The sequence below is a fragment of the Ictidomys tridecemlineatus genome, chromosome 10 (genome assembly GCF_052094955.1).
Source record: "Ictidomys tridecemlineatus isolate mIctTri1 chromosome 10, mIctTri1.hap1, whole genome shotgun sequence".
Lineage (NCBI taxonomy): Eukaryota > Metazoa > Chordata > Mammalia > Rodentia > Sciuridae > Ictidomys > Ictidomys tridecemlineatus.
The window spans coordinates 81099582-81119732 of record NC_135486.1 but is presented as its reverse complement, the minus strand read 5'-3'; the positions used below and the strand labels follow the sequence as shown (position 1 = coordinate 81119732).

The window sequence follows — 20151 nt, the reverse complement described above, 5'->3', positions numbered from 1 at the left end:
CTGCTTCTGTGGTCTCCAGAGTCACTTCACCATGAGCGCCTCTTTGATATACCGACAGTTTAAAGATACCAGTTCAGAATAACAGAAAGGGGAGCAAAGGAAGGTTGGCCAGAGGCTGAACAAGGTTGTGTAGGTGTGCTAGTTACTTTTTCTGTCATTGTGACCAAATGCCTGAGATAAGCAACTTAAAAAGAGAGAAGGTTTATTTTGGCTCATAGTTTCAGAGGTTTCCATCCCTGGTTGCTTGGCCCTGTCACGGGAAAGAGCGAGTGAGCAAGAGAGAGTAAGAGAGAGAAACATGGTAGGCAGGGGAATTGGACCAGGATCCACATCTCCTTTGTGAGCACACCCTCAGTGACTTGACTTTGTTTCACTAGATCCACCTCTTCTAGTTTCCACCACCTCCCAAAAGTGCCACATACCGGAGACCAAGCCTTCAACACATGGCCTTTGAGGGACAGTCAAGATCCAAGATCCCTGTAGTATCAGGGCACTCCTATCATAGACATTTAAAAGGTATAGCAGAATTTCTGTCTTTTATGAAGTCTAATTCTTATGTTGTTAATGTAGCAATCTCTACATCATGTGATTGAAGTTTAATAAAATGCTATTTAAGAAGATGGGAATAAAGGAAGAGATGGAGCCATTTATTTTGAGAGATCAAAGGATACACATGCATAATAGTGACTATGATCGCTGATTTGTGCCAACTCATGTGGGGTGGTGTGACAGGCCTCACAGACCTCTGATGGCAAGAGTTCCGGGAGTGTAATTCTTTGCTCGACCTCTGGGCCCATTATATACATGCACATCCTATGGCCATTATTGCTCATGACACAGAGCTCCTCATAGCTTGCACTTAACTCCTAACCACTGTTTCTAAAGTGTTGTGTCAAGGGTTAATGCTTCATAACAACTTTTGTGCTTTTTAAGTTAGAAAGAACTAATTTTCTGGGACCAGGAAAATTTTCATTTCAGGAAATTAAATAACAAAAATGAAGGAAAAACACTCAAATCATCCACAGGAAAAAACAAAACAAAACAAAAATCGAATTAAGCTCCCTGCTGATCAATCAGTTCTGTAATAATGTGACAGAAGTGTCCCTAGAAATTAGTTTTAGGCAAAAGCATACAGTAAAAATCAAATAACTTCTCAGGAAAATGAAACTAGGGGCCCAACACCTCAAAACTACACTACTCATGGTCCCCCCCAACTCAATAAAAAGAGCAGGAGTTTCCAACATGCTAAATGGCTAGAAAATATAAATACCAAAGTAAATACAAAAAACTCTGAAAAATTGAGTAGAGCCTATAATCAGGGCTGTCAGAGGATCGCAGCTCTTGGTGATTATAAAGTGGAGAAAGAAGGGTGATCTGAGGCCAGGCAGAAAGTCCTGGCTCCAGAGGCAGGTGTGCATGATGCATCACACCTTAGTGAACCGAGGCACTGGTGATGGTTTGAGGTGTGTCTTGTGTGTTCTTGTGTGGCTCAGTGCAGTTGGTGCAGTTTCCCGTGTTGGTCTCCTGTTCCTTGGGGACCAAATTGCACACAAACAATGTGAAACATGCACCATGTTTAAACCATCCCCTAGTATCAACTGAAGTAGAGTGTGCATTTCCGGAACAAGTGCTACCACAGCACCATGTTTGCTTACCAGGCACCAACAATAGTGGGATGACATAAGATGGACTTCTCTCCATCAAAGTAGCCCAATGAAGGTTTCAAAAAATGCTGACCCACAGAACTAAGATGGGTCAAAACTTAAGATAACCATGTGGCTTCTGGGGTATTCTCCAAAGAGATTTTTTTTCCTCTACCTGTCCATCTTGAAGAAAGTTTTATTAGAAAAGTAATTTTTATTTAATGAGAAAATAGTTCACACATTGAAGGCAATGCTCTCGAAACTGAAAAAAATCAAGTTGACTTTTACCTTTTCATGGATTAGGTAGATACTCTAAGTACTGAGCATTTAAAATTCGTTGGCAGCACAGAGAAACACAGCTGAGACAAAAGAACAAAGGATCCACCTTGTGAGTCATCAAAGTGCTTTATTTTGTAAAGCCTGGCTCATGACTGGAGTGTATTGTTAGCACTGGGAGATACAAGGCAAACTTCCTCACTCTGTCCAAACAGTTTATCAACAGAATGATTGACAGAGGCTGCTACAGACAAAAATAAAGCATTTTGTAAACTTCTAAAAGCATACACAGATTGGTGACAAAGAAAATGGTTACTCAAATCATGAATATGTACCTTGTCTTTACTTCAGGGTCTCACGTCTGTAAGTCTTGGGTCAAAGGAACCACGGTACAACTTTGGGACACTGAAGTGGGTGGGGTTGATGCCATAATTAATGGTGATAGTGGAGAACCAAATCATAGCATTGATTAATTTAAACACATAAAATACAGACTTGTGCAACTATGTTACAGTGGAGTTAACATCACTGAAGAACAGATCATGTAAAGTCAGGAGATGGTAATGGGATGACACTGCTGCTGGCTTCCAGAGACGCTGTGAAGGCAGCCCACATACCCTGGGCACAGCTGCAGCCTCCAGTAAAGTGCCGAGAAGAGGCAGCTTGGGGGGTGGGGGTGGGTGGGTTGTAGGTCATTATCAAAGGATAGATTTATTTTTCCTTTTCTGAAACTGCCTACAAAAACCATCTCATGTTTTGAACAAAGAGTTTTAAAGGCACAGCTTTTAGCACAGCATATAAGTTGATAACCTACTCTAAGCAAGTCTAATATTTTATAACTTGATGCCATTTAGAAAATGCAGAGAAGTTGGTAGGTCTATGGTTTATGTTGGAACTTTTTAACCTGATTAAACACAATCAGCACAGTTTAGGGCAATGAACTTATATAACCAGATTTGGATTAATTTTTTTTTAAATCATTAGGTTGATAAATGTACATCTGGAGGAGACAAAACAATCCTTTTCTTTTTATTGTAAGACTGTCTACCACATACTTTGAACAAAACATTCACTCAAAAACACAACTGCAGGACACATCTCAAAATACAACAAACATCATTTCACCTACACTGTAAAATGACTTTACATGTAAACTTCAAAAATCACATGCTGTATATTAAATTTTTAGATTCAAAAATATCCCTGTTTTCCTAATAATGTAAACAGTAAAACTGAGGGTTTCAGTTAAAGGAATAATTTGTAACAAAACACCACTGTTGTTTAAATGGTGGTCAAACACAAAACTCTTATAATTCAGATCTGCATTCGATCCAGGGAGAATTCAGTTTTATTACTTTGCTCATCTTCCTGCAGCGGGAGATGTAGCTACCATTGCCCCAAACTATGCGCCTCTCAGGTAAGCTTGGTTTTTATGTTGTAGCATTAATTCCTAGACTGCAACATAGGGTGTAACAGTGAGTCTCCAGGCAAGAGAAGGGAAGCAAGCAGTTTTCCTGCACATATTTACGGAGGTGAAAATGTAGACAGAGTCCCGGCATCAGCTTCTTGGAGGAGGAGGAGGGGTGTTACTCCAGGACACTAGGGATCCCCACACTGTGGGGATGGAACCCCAAACCAGTGCACATGGAGATGCCAGCATTCTCCCATCCAGTGCCCAGGGGCTCAGGTGACAACTATTAAGGAGTGTCTGCGTGCGGGGTGGAAGTGTAACATTCGCAGTAAGGTTTTCTTTTTTTCCTTTTAATCATCATCATTATTATTATCATCATTATTATTATCTTCATTATTATTATGAATACTGTCTCACATCTTTCAACTCAAAAACAATAAACTGATCCACAGTTTATCGTGTGATGCCTACCCGGCTGCTCTGACGTGCGTTTCCTTCTACCCTCCCCCCATGTGCTCATTCATTCCTTCACTCATTCCTTAGGCCACAGCCCAAATCAGAGGGTTTCCTGTGGTAACACATTCTGATTCAAGCCGATGGGTTTTAATTAATTAATTAATTGATTATTTTAAAATGTGCACGCGAGTGTGTGTGCGCACACGCACACACAGAAAGTCAGAAATAGCTAGAACGATACTGGGAAATATCAGGTAGCTGTTAAAGCGAATAGCCCCCAAATCAGTCATCTTGGCCTGAAGATGTAAACAAGGAGGTTTGCTTCCTGCAAGATGAGTGCTTCATTGAGTTTGGTTTTCATTTTTCCTACACCGAAGCCACCTCTGTCCTTCCCACGCTCATGTCTGTCCAAGGCTGTGTGGGAGGTTACGTCAAGATGTGACCAATAAAGTCCAAAAAGCGCTTTGAATATTGTTCTGGATTCACTGTTGAGATCTCGGCTCCAGCCTAGGCAGTTTTAGAGGAAAAGAATATTGATATAATGTTTATGGTTTCCCTAAATTACTACTCGATATTTATAGTTATTTCCCATTGCAGATGAATATAATGCATATAATAATATAATGCATATAATAATAATATAATAAATACAATTTTTTTTGGTAGTAATAGGGATCCAATGAAAGTCCTCAAGCATGATGGGCAAGTGAGCTACACCCCTAGCCCTCCAGCTAACAATGTTCACATCTCTGCAGTCTCTAACGTTGAACTGTAACCCAAATTACCTAGGCTGTTTGGCCCAGTAATCAAGATGCCTATGAATCTATGTCTGAAAATGAAACAAAGGCTCACAGCAGCACTAGAGACTATTATCACACACACATATATATATATGTGATAAATATATATATATATTTTTAGATTGTAAATTTTCTTTATATATATATATATAAAGAAAATTTACAATCTAAAAAAAATAAAATAAAATTGGCCATGTTTGGTACATTAACATCAAATTGATATGGTTGACATTTAGAGATAAAGGGACAATGCATTTACTTTGCAAGAAGGCAGACTGGAGAATGACAAAAAGGAACAACTGGCAAAAGTGAAACCTTGATAACAACAAGGATTGTGTTAATTTTTCAGGACCTCCTCATTTTACAAGAGGTAAGTGATAGCAGTGATAGATCCTGGGACACTGCCCCAGGCTCTTTCCTAGTACCATAGCCAGGTGACACTCCTGGCACCCCCAAGGGAGAGGGGCTGGTGTCTTGGCAGCAGGACAGGGGTGCCACTGTTCTCCTTTCACAGAGACCTGAATAGGGTCAGGAAGCATGACCCCTTGCAGAAGCCCAGGGGGGATTTTCTATTCTGAGATGAACAGTGCTGACCAGCACACTCAAGGCAGCTACTGGCCAGCTTCCTGAACTACAAAGGGTAAGGCCAGAGTTTAAGTCCCTAGGTTCTATGGTTAGACACTCAAGTTCATGGGCAAACTGGTAATTTCCAGGCCTGGCCTGCTGGGGTTTCCACTGAAGAGCAGGCCATGATGGCAGGCTGACCCCTAACACCAACTTAGCATAGCACCTCTTTGCTAATAAGAGTAATGTTTTGTTCTTACAAACTGCCCATGATTTTAGGCCATGTTACAGAGCTAAACTAGTAACTTACTTGGGAGACTAAGACAGAGCCATGTTGGCCATGGAACACTTCAGTTTCATAGTGTGCTCATACATCCCCCTGTAACCCCCTACCAAGCAAGGCATTAGAACCCCTTTATCAGTCTAGGGAACTAAAGCTCCCAAAATATTTCCTCAAGGTCATACAAGTGGGAAAATGACACAGGGATTCTGCTTCAATCCTGTCTTTGAAATTACTGATGGTTTTCATCTGAGCAGAACATGAGAACCAACATGGAGCCTCCTGAAGACCTTTCCCTCAACTTATGAGCTGGAATAACCAGGGGAAAAAGGACAGTGTGCCTGTCATGTGCATAATGAAAACGGTGCTCAGAAGGTTCTGATGGTGACCTACTGCACACCTCTCTTACTGATGTGCTCACTGGGCCTTGGTCTATGGTCTGTGGCCTGCATATGGCAGAGCCACCATAGCTATTGTTGATAAGACTGAAATATTTCTTTGGCCAGTGGAATATGGTTTTAGGCTGGTTCCATCTCTGGGATGACAAAGAGCCTTTAATTGAGTTTGCTGGTCCTGGTGTATCTTGGTTAGCTCCACACAATCTGTGGGAAGCACCTCTCCTCCAGTGTCAACAAATAGGACCCAAGTTCATCTGCAAGGGATGGGGCTTCATGACTTTTTAGTACCTGGAAGGCTGTAATGGATCTCTGCAATGCAACTTCATATGCCTAGGATAATGATAATTCTGAGCAAAAAAGGATAAATGTGAGGGGTTGCTGTTATGAAACTTAGATATTATACTCAAGAGATTTCTGTAATAGGAACAAAATACAATTTACTGAGAAAAGAAATAGAATCCTGCATATTCAGGAGAATCCTACTTCAGCTTGGAACATTTCATATGAAAACACAAAACTATCTTTCCTAAACTTTTATTTCTTGGGTGTTTTTCAAATACAGAAGAATCTTTATAATATTCTAGTGATGCATGTGGCTATTCATATCCCCAGTGCAGAAACTCCAAGAGACTCTCTGGAGGCACAGAAGTCAGGGTAAGTGCAGGGGTCACAGCTGGACCTTGCTGGCTCCGAGCCTTGTATTCAGACTCAGGGAACAAGCATCACCTAGAGGACTTGGAACAGATGGGTGTGGAGAGGGCAGAGAGAAGGAAGAAGCTGAGACACTTACGCCATGTTTAACAGTTTTTGCGGCATGGGCAGCCTTCTTTTTTGCGTCGTAATGAGTAAGAATGTCAATGATGGCCATGAAGTACACCTCCTTCCTAGGTGAGTCTGGAAAGGGAGAAGAGCAGAGGAGTGAGCTGGGTGAGGGGGGAGTCAGCAGGAGGGGCAGTGAAACCAGCTCACCGTCTCTCCTGTATCTCTGCTGTGTTCCCTGGACTCAATCCTCTTTCAATCCAAAAAGTAACAACAATAAAAACTCTAAACAAACAAACAAACAAAAGTCAACATCACAGCCCCAGAATATGAACAGCAGAGGTACGAGGGTGAGATCAAGTGTTTATATTTTTGTTAATCTTTATTTTGTTTCATAATAGTGTACTAATTTGGTATAAAGAAAAATGCTATTTTTAAAATGCTCTAACTAGTAGAACTAATTATGTTCATTAAGGCTTTTCTACTCTTAGATACACTGTTCATAATTCTCATTGGACACAGTATCAGAATTGATGAAGGCTTTCCTTCCATTATCTACTTCCTATATATTTTCAAAATTATGATGTTTCAAATGATAAATGGTAAGAAACGTGAATTTGATAGTAATTTTCTATGTTAAAGAAACAAATTTGGTGAGAAAAAATAAAAAGATTAAAATAACTCAGACCCACTTGGTTAATATGCAGTTAGAGATTTTACAAAATTTTGTGAGGGGGTAGCTCCATGGTAGAACTTTCCTAGCATATTCAATCCCTAGTACAAAACAAAACAAAACAGAACAAAAAAAAAGGTGCATGTTTTATTGTTCAAACAACAAAAACAATATAACTAAGACTTTTGAATAAATGGCTAAGGAAGAATATAATATTCCTCCAAATATTCAATTACATAGATATTAAGGATTAAGATGAATCTGACTTATAGAAGAGGGTCCTATTCCCACAAAAAGGCCACCTGAAGGTCATCGTGAACTCTTCACTCAGGATAGACTTGTGATACTTTTGACTTACTTAAAAGATAAGACAGGGGACGCGGGTATTTCTCTGAGTACTTGCCTAGTATGTGTAAGGCCATGGGCTCAATCCTCAGCACCACATGGATATAAATAAATAAGAAAGACAGCTAAGAAAAAATATTTGACAATATTTAAAAATATTTCTTGTATATCTTACCTATAAATGTGTATATGTATGTATATAGATATTTATATCTGTAAATGTATAAATTATAAAGCTAAAATAGTTGGTGGTTTTTCCCTATTCCCTCAACATCACAAAATTCAAGGATCTGATTTCATTTAATTCTAACATCAGAAAGATTCCATTTCCCTTTAACATACTTTTGATCTCAAACAAATTTACTTGCACTTTGGAGAGAAGTCTTACAGGACAGCACACTTGTAACTGGGGTCATGATTACTGATGCATCACGGTGCAAAAAATCAAACCACTTCACTGGTAAAAAGAATTGATGGTAACTAAGCTTACTTTCGTGGCATTTAATTCCATAAACATCGATGTTTGGATCGAACTCCCCGGGTGCCAAGGGTGGTGAGCTGTTGAGTGTATTTCCAGGACTGTCTGGTGGGGTCCCAACTGGATGGGTGCTGTCGCTTTCCCCCTCCTCTTCCCCATCATTCTCTTCGCACTCCACCTCCTCTTGCTCGGCTCTCTCCACGTCATGAATTCCCACCAGAAGGCTGTAGTCCATGAGCTTTAACTGGGCAAGGAACTGGAGGGAGGAGTCGACACAGTCAGCTATATCTTAAGCAAGATTTAAAGACCAACTCACATATAGGGAAGGCTGTGAGGGAGGGGGAGGCAGAGGTGCCAAAGGGGTCCTCCAATCCCCCTGCATGAGGGTCTCACACTCCAAGACAGTTTTTCAGGCTAAAACACAGCCTTGTACTTGGGGCCAGTTCAGAGTTAGGGTTATTTTCCCTGAAATGCAAAGTTGCATGCTGAGGCATGCATTTCTCACATGAGGCTGGGTTTACACCAGAGAGCAGAGAGCATGACTGGCCAGAGAGAGGGAAGGGAAAGTTTCTCTCAACAATGAGACTGGCTAACAGGAAAAAAAAAAGGACCTCCCAAGTGGCTTCCAGCAGTGTCTCGGAGTGGTTTGGGAAAGCATTCTGAAATTCAGCACACCCTGCAGAGGAAATTATTATGTGGTCCATCATGAATAAGTAAAAGCTCAAGTGTCCCAGTCAACCAGCAAATTAATTTTGTTAGTGCTATCACGAGTAGTGGGGTCCCTCTGTCCTGACCCTTGTCAGGCCTGGGGGTGGAAGGAGGGGGATGGAAGAAGCTGAAAGTGCTTTGCCTGGTGGTTCCTTTCACCTGCTTTTCTCTGGTGCAGCCCTGGCTGGAATACACTGTCAGGCAAGACCTAGCTCTGTGGGTTTGGCTACTCCTGTATGCCAAGTTCTTTGACTTTCCATGCCATGATTTTTTTTCCTTCCTTTTTTATTGGGTGGATGCACCCAGGTATGTGCTTTTAAGTGCAGTGTTTCAACTGATTCACTCGGTGTGGACGGGTTACTGGGTGCGCATGGCAGCAGTCCATCTGCTGGCTGGGACTAAATGGCTGGCTTCCTAATCCCCCAGCTGGTGGCTCTGCTTTGATTCTAGTTCTGATTGATTCTGAGCTTATGCAGTCCAAGAAGGTGTGCACCCCTGACTCTTGAAGAACTCAGAACCGTTCCTGATCACTGAGTGGAGTGGCTGACAGGCCTCTGGGCCATTCTGACAGAATTGAGGAGACAAACTTCATACACAAAGGGCAAGCATAAGAAATGACAGGCCTTGAAGTTCTGGCTAAAAATGAAATAAATCTGTGGAGACCTGCAGGCCATTTCTTTATCCTGAGACATCTCAGAGAGGAGTGAGGAGGCACGTTCCCTCACTGGCAAGGATGGAGGACTTCTGGGTGCACCTGCTCCAGGGGGCTGCTGACCAGCCGCCTCTCATGACTTTTCCTCTCCATAGGCCCAGGCAGCCTGCTCTGCCACCAGTCCTTTCCCAGCTCCCATGTGGGCCCCTTCCCACATGGATCCCTTGGGCCAGCTAAAACTTCCCCATGTGTTTTGAACTCAGACAAAAGGAACTTATATAAATATTATACTCAGATATGGAGAAATAGAATTATTTAAAAGTAGAGAGAAGCACCGGGCCCTGTGGTATACGCCTATAATCCTGGTGGCTCGGGAGGCTGAGGCAGAAGAATGGCAAGTTAAAAGCTAGCCTTAGCAACTTAGTGAAGCCCTAAGCAACTCTGTGAGATCTTGTCTCAAAATAAAACATAAAAAAGGGCTGAGGATGTGGTTCAGTGGTTAAGTGCCCCTGGGTTCAATCCCTGGTTAAAAAAAAAAAAAGTATCAATCTTTTAAGTATCGATTTTCTTCTTCTTGGAGATGGAACCCTGGGCTTTGCATTTACTGGCAAATGATCTATCACTAAGCCAGCCACAGGACCAGCCTCAGATGACCTTAAAAAGAAGAGTCTAGGGGCTGGGATGTGGCTCAAGCGGTAACACGTTTGCCTGGCATGTGTGGGGTAATGGGTTCGATCCTCAGCACCACATAAAAAAAAAAAAAGATGTTATGTCCACCTAAAACTAAAAAATAAATATTAAAATTTTTTTTCTCTCTCTCCCTCTTAAAAAAAAAAGCAAGTCTAGGTTTTGAAGTAGGAAAGGAGAGTCTTATTTATATCTCATTAGCTCTGTGCCTTAAGTAGTTTACCTCTCTGAGCCTCAGTTACTATAACATAAAATGGGATAATAGCACTTACCTCCCAGGGGTATGGAAAGGATAAAACAGATAATGTAGCCAAGACTATGGTGTCTTGTGCACAATAGTGGGAAACGGTACTACAACTGCCAGTCTGATTTCTACTATGGTAGAAGGCCTTTCTTTGATCATCAAATATGCAAGGGACACTGGCTTAAGCTGATGGGCTGGGAAGAGAATTGTGGAAAAGCCTGTATCACTAGCTCTTGTCTTTCACAAACTTCATTTCAAATATCTTCCGAGGCAGAGTGAAATTAAGTGGGCTGTTGAAACCGAGATTCCTGTTAGAGATCTGCAACATGAAATCACGAAACCACTGTGGGCTGGGAGCCCAGGGGCAGGGAAGGCAGACAGGATGGCTCAGCCGTGGGACTGGCCTCCAGCTAATGACAGGAACTCTAGACACAGCTGCTCTGTTTTCCCTGTTCCTTCCTTCAAGCCTCTAACTCATGTGTTTGCTTTTCAAGTACAAAAGATTTCAATGTGTGAAGATTTTTAAGTCTTTATGTTCCCTGCTTTTCCTTCTTTCTAAGGTCTTCACAATTACTCGCCAGATCTCTGATCTACCTCTTTTTCTTTCATAATATCCCACTGAGTCTGATTCCTTAATAATTAATTCCTCATCACACACACACACACACACACACACACACACAGATATAGATAGATATAGACAGAATGGAACCTAGGGCTTGAGCTTGCTAAGCACACACTGTACCACTGAACTGTGCTCTCAGCCTATAACAAATCTGGGTGCTGGCACCTTCCTCACACTCTTTAAGCCCCATCCCAAACTCTTCTACCAAACCACATGTCAGAGGAGCAGTGAATGTACTATCCTTCACAACAGATTTAAATGAACCTTATTTTCTAACTTTAGTCACACATTTGCTTTAATAAATTACCATCTCCCAACACACCTGAGATGTAAATTAAAATTCTAGTCAACCCTATTCAACATTTGATCACTTGTTAAAAATTTTAATTCTCCTCTTTCAGAAAAGAAAATTTCAGCTCTGCTTTCAGAACCATTTTGAATGTACATTTGACATCTGTGTATTTAGGAGTGAGGTCTCTGATGGTCTCAAATTTCTGTCTCAATTTAGTAGCTCTGTGTCTTTGAGAAAATTACACAGATCTCTGAACTCAGTTTTTGCATTCATTAAACTGGGATAGTAATAGTACCCACCTTTCACGAGCTGTTTTAAGCATAAAAAGAGATAATGACTGCACAGAAAGGACTTAGGCTCTGTGTGCTTCACACTAACCATGCCATTACCCCCCTACCTCATCCACCTCTTGCTCACTGCCATAGTTATGGGTCCATAAACTTGAGACAGCTGAGATGTGCTGTACTCCATGTGGAGAGCACAGTTTGTACTGTGTAATATCAGCTCAGTGTGAGCCAACAGAGGAGAGATCCAGGTGATTCTCCAGGGTCATGACCAGAGTGGACAAGAAGCAGGGCAGAAAGTGACTTTCATTTTCTACATAGTATCCTCCTGAATGTTTAGTTATGTGTAAAACTATCTAGACTAAAATCCCCAGCCTGACAAGTGACTAGTAAGATAGGATTTCAATTGTAGGATAAAAAGCAACAGATTCTCAAATACAATTCCATTTTTAGGGGGAAAAATAGATCATTTACTGAGTCATAATAGGTTCAGACATTTTACTTTTAAGCAGAATGAAAAGAAAACAAAAATGAAAAAAAAAAAAAGACTAAACAAAACAAACTCTACTCAAACTTCAGTGGCTAGGCCAGTCAGCTAAATTAGAAAATGTGGAACTGATGAGAAAAAGAAAACTAGATTAAATTCTGGTCTCATTATCAAGATCAGATGTCAAGCTACTTCACCATAATTACCTGCTTAAAAATTTAATGATGCTTCTGCATGAATTTCACAACTAAAGACACTGTTATCAGCCATTGAGAAATTTTTAAATGAAAGAACGCTTTATGCTCTGCCTTCGTTTCAACAAAACCGCTGAGTGTGAGAGCCACGAACGGGATTAAACTATCCAATCCTTTAATCAACGACATTATTAGAGACAACAAAAGGCTAAGAGGATCCTCGTGTAATTCAACTGTAAGTTTCAACTGCCCGAGTTACGTTATTTCTGGAGGCTAAATATCATAGAGATGTACAGCCAACAGAAAAAAATAAAAAAAATTTTTTTTGGGGGGCAGGCCACAGATAACCCGAGGGCTATTTACCATCATTGCTAAAAGAATATTATTCTCAGATCAAAGATCTGCTGATTAATCAGTAGAAATCCAAAAGAGAATATTTTCCCTGTGGTACTGTATTTCATTACCAGTTAAATCAAGTTGACCCCCAAACAAAGAGGAAATGCTTAATAATAATCACTGACAACTGAGGAAAAAAACATGTTTATTAATAAAAGACCAGAGAAAAATGTTACATGATAAAAGCAAACACTATTTTTCTTTTAACTAGACACTTGTATACTTCACAAGTAACCAATACTAATGTTCTAATCCAAATATGCATACCATAGAGGTTAAAATAATGTGAAAAAATTTTGTTAAATGATCTAAGAATAATTAGGAACAAACTTGGTCAGCCTGAGTGTTTTGCAATGAAAAGAACTGTTAGAAGATTAAAAAGAAAATTAAAATACTGCTTCTGCCTTCATGGGGAATCAAATGCATGACATTCATTCTTTGGCTCTAGCCAGTTTAATTGTTTTTGTTTAATGACATGAAAAAGAAAATCTTTCCACAAAGCCTCCCTCTAAGTAGCAGATCTTAGTATGTGGGGAACAGTACGTCAGTAAAAAGAAAAAAGAGCACACACGAAAGAGAGGAACAGCCTAGAGAAACTTAGTTTAGTAATTGCCTAAATTAGAATTCTCTTTTATCTGTCTTGTAACTCAACAAATTCTAAGAAAATAAGGTTTTCTCTGAGCTTATTTCTCAAATAATGAAATAAGGAAGCCCAATGGGACAGCTGCAATGTCTTTATACTATGCAAGACGATAGGAAGAGGTATATTTTTAATTCTTAACACAGTATTTACAAAGAGCTCTCCTCCATGACAACCTGAAAGCCCCCTGGAAAGCTGGGTCTTATTTCTCCCCGCCCTCCCCCAGGGCAAGCCTGGCTCTCTAGCCCCATGAGAATATGCCTGGTGGCTGGTGGAAATTTGAAAAGCAACCAGCGACTGTGGCTGCGTTTACCAACACTGAGATGTGGTTTAGAGGGAAGAGTGCCAAGATTCTAACAGTTACTAAACATTTTTTTTTTTTTTTGCCATGCTCTGTTGTCTGACAAAACCCAGCGCTCCCCCACCCTTCCAGTACTGGTGTCTGTGGGCAGGAAGACTGCCATGGGCGGTAACTACTCCTAAGGCCAGCCCCCCAACCACCACAGGGGAACCTGAGGGTGGGGATACCCAGCAGATGATAGCAGGCCTTTCTGGGGTTTGTCATCCTGAACTGGCACACTTCATCTCAGAACCAGATCCCATAACAAGAGGCATATCAGTTTGTAATCTAGGTTGGAGAAGGCAGAATATATATATTTTTACCTTGGTTGCACATTTAAATAGAAGGGATAAAAGCTCCTAAAAAACCAACAGTGTTGACACAGACATGTGCAGCTGTCCTTCCCAGGTACTTTTCTTACCTCCACATCCTTTCTCAGCTTTTCCAGGAACACCTTTTTGTTGTTGTCATCAATATAGATTTTTTGGCCCTCATTAATGAAATCATTATCCTTTAAAGTTGGCAGTTCTTTGGCCTAAAACAAATGAGAAATAGAATGATAAAGAAGCTTGAATAAAATATAAAAACTTGCACACCCGTAGGCCCTGAAAATTACTTTGCCCTGCTCACCGCAGGGGTCACATTTAAGGCAATGAAATGTGGGGTGGCTCAAGGGCCGCCAGGGGGCACCAGTGAGCTGTGGTCACTGGACACATCCCCCTAGGAATGGGGGTCCAGCATGCTCCCTATTATAAGCTTTTTGCAAAAGCTTTCATGTTCTTCATAGGAATGAACCCCATTGCTTTCTTGGCTTCACTTTCTTAGGAGAGGTCCTCTTTAGAACTGGTATTCTTGGAATACTTGGTCAGGAACCCTCAATTTTCTTACTGGTACAACCCAACTCCACCCCTCCTCAGACTCTTGAGTAGCCTTCGCTGGGTTCTGATTACAAATAACATGCTATTTTGCCCATGAAGTTCCATCTGTAATCATATCTACTCTTTGAGTCAGCTTCCTCTGCCCCTTGAAACCCTCCTGATCACACTCAACTAGAAAGGAAATTCTGTTGTTTGGATGTCAAAGAAAACATCTCTTTAAGCATGTTACACATATTAAAATGAAGACTCTATGTTTGACAAATTAACAAGAGGGTAAGCCAGCAAGTAAACAGCACTCTGCCAACCAATGAAGCATAATGGGTGACTCAAAATGTGGGTCATGGCAGAGAAAGTTTTAGCTTGTGCTGTGCCATACAGGATAATATAGACACCTAGTTTAAAAATAGTGTGAAATAGAGTAGTTTGAAACAGAATTATCCATTCTGGGAAAGTTCAAGAAACCAAAACAACAACAACAACAACAACAACCACCCCAAAACAAAACAAAACACAACACTTGGTACCCAACTCTTTCCAGCTAAATGTAACTTATCTCTTTGAATTGAAAGGAACTTACTTCTGATATTGCCTTTCTTTGTAATAATAATGAGCCCTGAATGGTCCCTTTCTCCTTAAGTGTGAACCAAATGAAAAAAAAAAAAATCCAAGGAAACAACATATTCTCCTTCCTAGTCCCACCCAGTTTGTTCTCTGCTAAAGAAAACTCACAGAGTATATCTACTGAATCATGTTTCAATTGCTTGAACTGCATAATTTCCCCTCTCACTTGTAAAGTTTATACATGTATGTCAACATATTCACATCTGCCTATATAAATATATGTGTGTATACCATACATTTCTGAATTAACAGCATAGAGTATTAATTTTGTTTAACTTTGAAAAAATTTGAACATTTTGTAACTTTAAATTATGTAGGACTACTGTCAAAACATTATCTTTACAAAGTACAGAAAAGCTCAGAAAACCAAAGATTTGATTTAACAAGCAGTTACTGCACTAATGTCATATAAAAGGATAGGAACAGGTAAAAATCTCTATTATAAAGGTATTTGTAGAACTGCATAAGAGAAGGACATGAGAGCCAGTAAACAGAGCAGTGTAAGCATGTAAGAGGCACAGATAAGTAAGATTCTAGGGGAGACTGAATGATTTTGTCACTTTTATGATGAGTCATGAGAGTCTTGAGGAAATAATGCAATGCCCTTCGTCAAGAAATTCAGAACAGGCCTTGAAGAATAACTCCCTAAATTGGTCATTAATAATTAACAAATAATGTAATCAATGTAAAAAAGTAAAACCCCTGAATGTCTTTAAGATCAATGTTAAAGGTTCACCTCAAGCATGCTAGAAAGGGTTACAGCCAGATCTACACACAAAAAAAGAGGAACTGGAGAAGGATCCTGATTCTCCAAGCAGACAACTTGGGTGTTTCTGTGTAACTATGTTAGGAGATGGGGCTGTGTGGGACTGTAGGTGTTAAGGATTAAGGATATTCATCTCAATTCCACAACTCACTTTATATGTATAAGAAAAGATGGGAGGGGGGTGTGACAGTGTGTGTGTGGTGTGTGTATTTGAGAAATGTGAGGGCTTACATGACAGACCACAGCCATGACAGTAAATTACACATTAGAATGTGTTTGTAACACAAGTCACATTAATGAAGATGAATGCCATTTCAGGTTCACCCCAGCAGAATTACCTCATGTGACAGGGAATGTCTAATCCTGCCTCATAAAACTGTGGACAGTGTACTGTATTACTAAGCTTACTTGTGAATTTCACAGGCACTAGGGACATATTTAGATTGGATCAAGTTCAAAAAAGGGCACACAAGATTGGTTAAAAGACTTAAGGGCTTATTGAAAGGATCAAGAGGCAAGGAAGGGTCCTTAGCAGGGCAGCTGAGCAAGAGGAATCCAACACTAGTTAACAAATACCCTCCTCCCAAATGTCTGCCCTAAGGCAGTGCTTAGAAACATCAGGGTTTTGAAGTCATGAATCCTGAGGTTCCAATTCTAGTGCTACCATTTACTTGTTAGAATTGGAGGTTAGTTTCTGGGCTTCTCCAGGATGTTTCTTAATGTGAGGAACGGGAAAACACCACTATCCCTGCAGGACCCATAAGTGCTGTGCTAAGTACTCCACATGAAACATTTTATTGATATGCATCACATCAATTACTCTTTCCAACAACTTTAACCATCATTCTTACCCATATTTTACAGACAAGGAAACTAAAAGTATGCAATATAACCAATGTCTCACAGCTTGGTAACTGATGAGTTGAGCTAGGAATTCAGGTAGCCTGACTCAATCATTCTACTAAGGAGAGTTATGCTGAGAATTCAACCGGAAACAGTGTGACACATTTAAATGGTGAATGTACTTATTACCACGACTGGCGCTCACAAGCACCAACACCACCTACTATCATCTCTGTGACCATCACCACCAGTACCACTACCATCATCATCATAACCATCAGTATCACCATGACCATCACCACCACCACCATTATTATTGATGTTAACATTCAACAAATTGTATGGATTTAAAACTGGTGTTGAGAGAATGCATACAAAATATTTTCTTAAAAATATTTAAAAGGTTAAAAATATTAAAAACGTTTCTAAAAACCTTTCTCTTTTTTACTAAGAATTAAATGATCAAGATCAAGTCACATAAAAAGTGGGTTGTGGGATTGAGATGGTCATTTAATCCTTAATACCTCCAAACCTCCAATCCCACACAATTCCATCCCCGAGGGATTTGCACTCAAGGAAAGTTTATGGCTTGGCTTTAAAAAAAAAATTTAAAAAAATCTTCAATAATAATAGCAGTTAGAAATGCACCATTTTTTAAAAGTGAGGAGGAACACTACCATGAACTAATGGTCTTAATAAACTCTTGGTGTAAAGCTGTCCACAAAGGTGATGTCTGCAGAGTAGCACAGAATTTTGGGCAGTGATATCTTAATGCAGCAATGGATTCTACCCGTTTTTTTGGAAGGCTGATGGTTTGTACTGTTTTCCAAGGCTGCAGTCTTTGAGGTCTGGATCTTTAAAACCTGAAACAAAGGGCAGAGGAAGCCAAGAGGGCTGACTGAAGACACACAGAAGAGCTTCCTCACCGGGAATTCCCCACCTGCCTCCAGCTTGCACTCAGCAGTCTTTCTGGCCAACTCTATTTCTTTGCTCTGAAGTCAGTTCTCCTGGATGGTTTCATGGTGATCGGGAGACTCCAAGGGTGGCAGGGCCATATGTATACTGACTACTGTCCTCTCTGGGCCCTCCCCTGTTCCCCATACCATTCCCAGAGTGCCCGGTCTTTGGTCTGGACTCCTGAGCTGCTCCAAGGCCCCAGCCAGCAGAGGCTCCTCAAATCCAACCCCCACTATGACCCGGGTTCACATTCTAGTCCCAATAGAAAAACTCACAAAAAATATCTTAAATTTTTTTTTTCTGAAAACCAATGAAATGAAAATAAAATGTGGCTATATGATTATAAAAATGGGATAAGTTAGCTTTTTGAATTAATAAATTATCTATAGTTTATAATATTTATTAAGTGCATGGAATAACATTTAGTGATTTTATATATGGTCAAAGACAGAAATTTGCTGACTTTTGTCTAACCTTAATTTTCCATGGGTTAGTTTTTCTAGTGAGCACATTATAATAGTGGGTAATTTAGTGAATGATATTTTGCTGACTTAAAATAAAAAAATCCATGAACTGAAAGCTTAGAAGCCAGAAAATACAACCCAAATATGAGGGAGTAGTGAACTCATTCTTAAGGAGTAAGTAGCGAATTCATTGCCAACATTAACTCTGTATGAGCTGTAACACCTGACATTTTTGTGAAGTTTTTCTTTTAAAGCACAGGATTATAATCTGTCTCAGAGCAAGTCTATATTCTTCAATAGTAAGAAGTACACTTTATAACAATATTGGTCATGGTCAAAATGGTTTATGTGTAACTAAGAGACAAATGAATATGGACATGAAGTCCAGATGTCCACTCCACTGTGCCGGAGCCTGAAGTACACAGCAAGCGGATACTTTTAAAATGTACAAAAGCCTCTGAATATAAATAATCATAAATGATCTCTAAGGACAGATTTGGCCAGGGGTTTGAGATTTTAAAATATTCAGAATGGCTACAAAGTTCAGTGCTTTTATTTTTAGAAATGAACATATGCCTCTGTGGACAGCTAGACAGACAAAGACCCAAGAACTGAGAGAGCACAGGATCCCGCAGGCAAAGGAGACACTGGATTCTGCTTGCTTCCCATTGGAACTGGGTAGAAAGGAAATGAAATTTGTTTAATATAAAAATACTTAGCACTTTTATATTTAAAAATTTCAAATTACTATGAATTTTTGCAGAATCTCTGAAAACCAACACAACAGAGTGTTACTGAAAGGATTTAAATATATTTATTTCAAATGGGACCTACCCCATTTGTGTGTGTGTGTGTGTGTGTGTGTGTGCGCGCGCAGGCACTTATTTTATTTGGTTCTGTGATTTGATATTTAACTGTTGTCATTTACATGGAAGATAGCATCATAGGATATCTTACAGTTCAATAAACCAGAAGTTAAAGGGGAATTTTGTTTTAGTGAGAGTTTAAAAAAAAATCAATTGACTTTTAGGTGTCAAAAAACATTTTTAAAATATCACAACACATTGAACATCTGTGTCTATGGTTAGAAACATGACTTTAAAATACAGAATTCAAACTAAATTAATACAGGATTTTATTATCATTCTACACTTTGTAAGAAAAGAGCCAACTGTATTGTACATGACCATTAACAACAGAACAGGAAAGTAAAAAATACAAGTTCTTAAAGTGCACGAAGCCCACATCTCTGTAATACAGAGCCAAGTTTTTGTTTTAGTCTGGATATAAACCTTACTGGGAAGATGAAATGCACCCGGTCACACTTGAGTGTTTAATGCAAACAGGATTTTGGCACCAGAAGGTTTCAATGCAAAGGATAATATATATCAAAATACTCTGTGATTAAAGGACTTATATTTTAGAATGAAATGAACTTTTGTTCAATGTACTCATTTAGTAAACCATTAAAAAAAATCTAATTGTAAACCTTGATGTCAAAGATTGCTGCGTGGTGTCCCTGATGGGCTGATACTGTGACCCTCTCAGCTGCACGCACGACTTAAAATATATACATACTAATTATTGTCTTATGTTAGGGACAGCTTATGTTCCCGATTTACTTGTTATTCCAAGTGTACCTAAATGAAAATAAACTTAGGAAACAGAATAAAACTTCTTTTACCATGCTTGCCAAAAAACTTCACAAAAATCAGAGCCTATGAAGTTGAAAATGCACTCCCGAAGCATTTCTGTCACAGGGAAAATTTCAGATAATCCTTACATTGGAGCCAGGATAAAAATAATTTGATGGAATAACATCATATATGTGGTATCGATTTTGGGGTAACAAGAGATGCTAGAGATTTATAATAAAATCAGTTCTGCTTCTCAAAAGAGCTAAGCCACAAATTTGATACATGCAAAGGCAAATTAGTGAATGTGGATAAAGTTCTTTCAGAAGCAGCAAAGATAACAGGTGTTTTCTCAC

General features: G+C 39.7%; 1 protein-coding gene across 3 annotated transcripts in view; it reads right to left on the bottom strand.

Moving 5' to 3' along the window:
• Nucleotides 1-2029: 2029 nt before the first annotated feature.
• The window catches only part of Pip4k2a (phosphatidylinositol-5-phosphate 4-kinase type 2 alpha), a 156715-nt gene continuing 138593 nt past the window's right edge, over nucleotides 2030-20151 (bottom strand). For all 3 annotated transcript variants that reach the window (XM_078023324.1, XM_040276734.2, XM_005325767.4), the window contains 4 exons: nucleotides 14054-14167; nucleotides 8096-8339; nucleotides 6619-6722; nucleotides 2030-4293 (listed from right to left, as the gene is read on the bottom strand). In XM_078023324.1, coding sequence (XP_077879450.1) covers nucleotides 4213-4293; nucleotides 6619-6722; nucleotides 8096-8339; nucleotides 14054-14167 — 543 coding nt within the window. In that variant the 3' untranslated portion in view covers nucleotides 2030-4212. The remainder of the gene's footprint in view (nucleotides 4294-6618; nucleotides 6723-8095; nucleotides 8340-14053; nucleotides 14168-20151) is intronic.